At 67.1% G+C, this 1,336-nt stretch overlaps 1 protein-coding gene across 1 annotated transcript; it reads left to right on the forward strand.

Annotated features, from left to right (window-relative positions):
* Positions 1 to 538: 538 nt before the first annotated feature.
* Positions 539 to 1,330, forward strand: FAU (FAU, ubiquitin like and ribosomal protein S30 fusion). The gene is made up of 4 exons (XM_026055725.1): positions 539 to 689; positions 785 to 929; positions 1,029 to 1,084; positions 1,193 to 1,330. Exons 1-4 carry the CDS (start codon positions 615 to 617, stop codon positions 1,316 to 1,318), a joined length of 402 nt encoding a protein of 133 aa, XP_025911510.1. The 5' UTR covers positions 539 to 614; the 3' UTR covers positions 1,319 to 1,330.
* Positions 1,331 to 1,336: the final 6 nt, after the last annotated feature.

Below are 1,336 nucleotides of genomic sequence, written 5' to 3' on the forward strand. Positions count from 1 at the left end.
GATCTGTGAGGCCTTGGGGGTGCCCAGGGGGACACAAGGGAAAACTGGAAGGTGCCGGAGGATCTTTGGGGACATCTGGGAAGCCGTGGGGTGACCCCTTGAGCCCTGGAGGGGGGAAATACCTTGGAGGGGCACCCTGGGGTGCCAAAGGGGGAACTTGGGGGTGTCGGAGGGCCAAAAAAATCAGCATCAACCGGACGCCAGGGTTCCCCTTCCCCGGGGTGCTGCCCCTGGCCTCCACGGTCGGCACCCGGCCAGGGCAAAGTCCCTTTGGGATGGGAGCAGCCGCAGAGATGCCTCTGCGGCACCAAAACAAGCTCCCGCGGCAGAGCCAGCTTGGCGCCGAGACATTGGGGCAGCGAAAAAAAACCCCCCCGGGGGCTTCCGAAAGCTTGGGGGGGGCACAGAGGAGTTAAAAACAGGGAGCTGCGCGCAGGGAGGCTGTTTTAAGCCTCGTCAGCGACAAACAGGGATGGGAACGAGGTTGAAAAGCTAAAATCGGCTTGGCCGAGCGACCGCAGCCTCTTCCCCGGCTGCCTTTTCTGCCGGCGGGGGGGAACGTCCGGGATCGGGACGCAGCTGAATCACCCTCTGCCGCCGCAGCGTCGGGCACCATGCAGCTCTTCGTCCGCGCGCAGAACCTGCACGCCCTCGAGGTCTCCGGCRATGAGACCGTCGCCCAGATCAAGGTGAGGGTCGCTCTCGGGGTGGGATTAAAGCCCGCTCGGCTCGGAGCTTCCCGCGGAAGCGGCGGCACTCACGCTCGGTCCCCGTGTGCCGGCAGGCGCGCGTGGCGGCCCTGGAGGGCATCGCGCCCCGCGACCAGGTGCTGCTCTTCGGCGGGGCCCCCTTGGAGGACGACGCCGTGCTGGGGCAGAGCGACGTCGCCGAGTTCTCCACCTTGGAGGTGGCCGCCCGCGTGCTGGGGGGTGAGTACGGGGTGGTGGGGGGGGAGCCCTCGTTTAGGCACCTAACGAGGCGGCCGGCTCCGACGCGCGCCATGACGTCGTTTCCGCTTCCCCACGCAGGTAAAGTCCACGGCTCCCTGGCCCGCGCCGGCAAAGTGAGGGGTCAGACCCCCAAGGTGAGTCGCGACAGGGGCAACCCGGACGCCCTGGTCCTCTTTTTGGGTGGGACGGTGCCGAATTCGGGTCGGGGCGACTGCTGTTGACCCCGCGCGTGCCCCCCGCAGGTGGCCAAGCAGGAGAAGAAGAAGAAGAAGACGGGCCGGGCCAAGCGGCGCATGCAGTACAACCGCCGCTTCGTCAACATCGTGCCGGGCTTCGGCAAGAAGAAGGGCCCCAACGCCAACTCCTAAAGGACGCGCATCGCCCCC

Source organism: Apteryx rowi, unplaced genomic scaffold, assembly GCF_003343035.1.
Source record: "Apteryx rowi isolate R43461 unplaced genomic scaffold, aptRow1 scaffold_1258, whole genome shotgun sequence".
NCBI classification, from domain to species: Eukaryota; Metazoa; Chordata; class Aves; order Apterygiformes; family Apterygidae; genus Apteryx; species Apteryx rowi.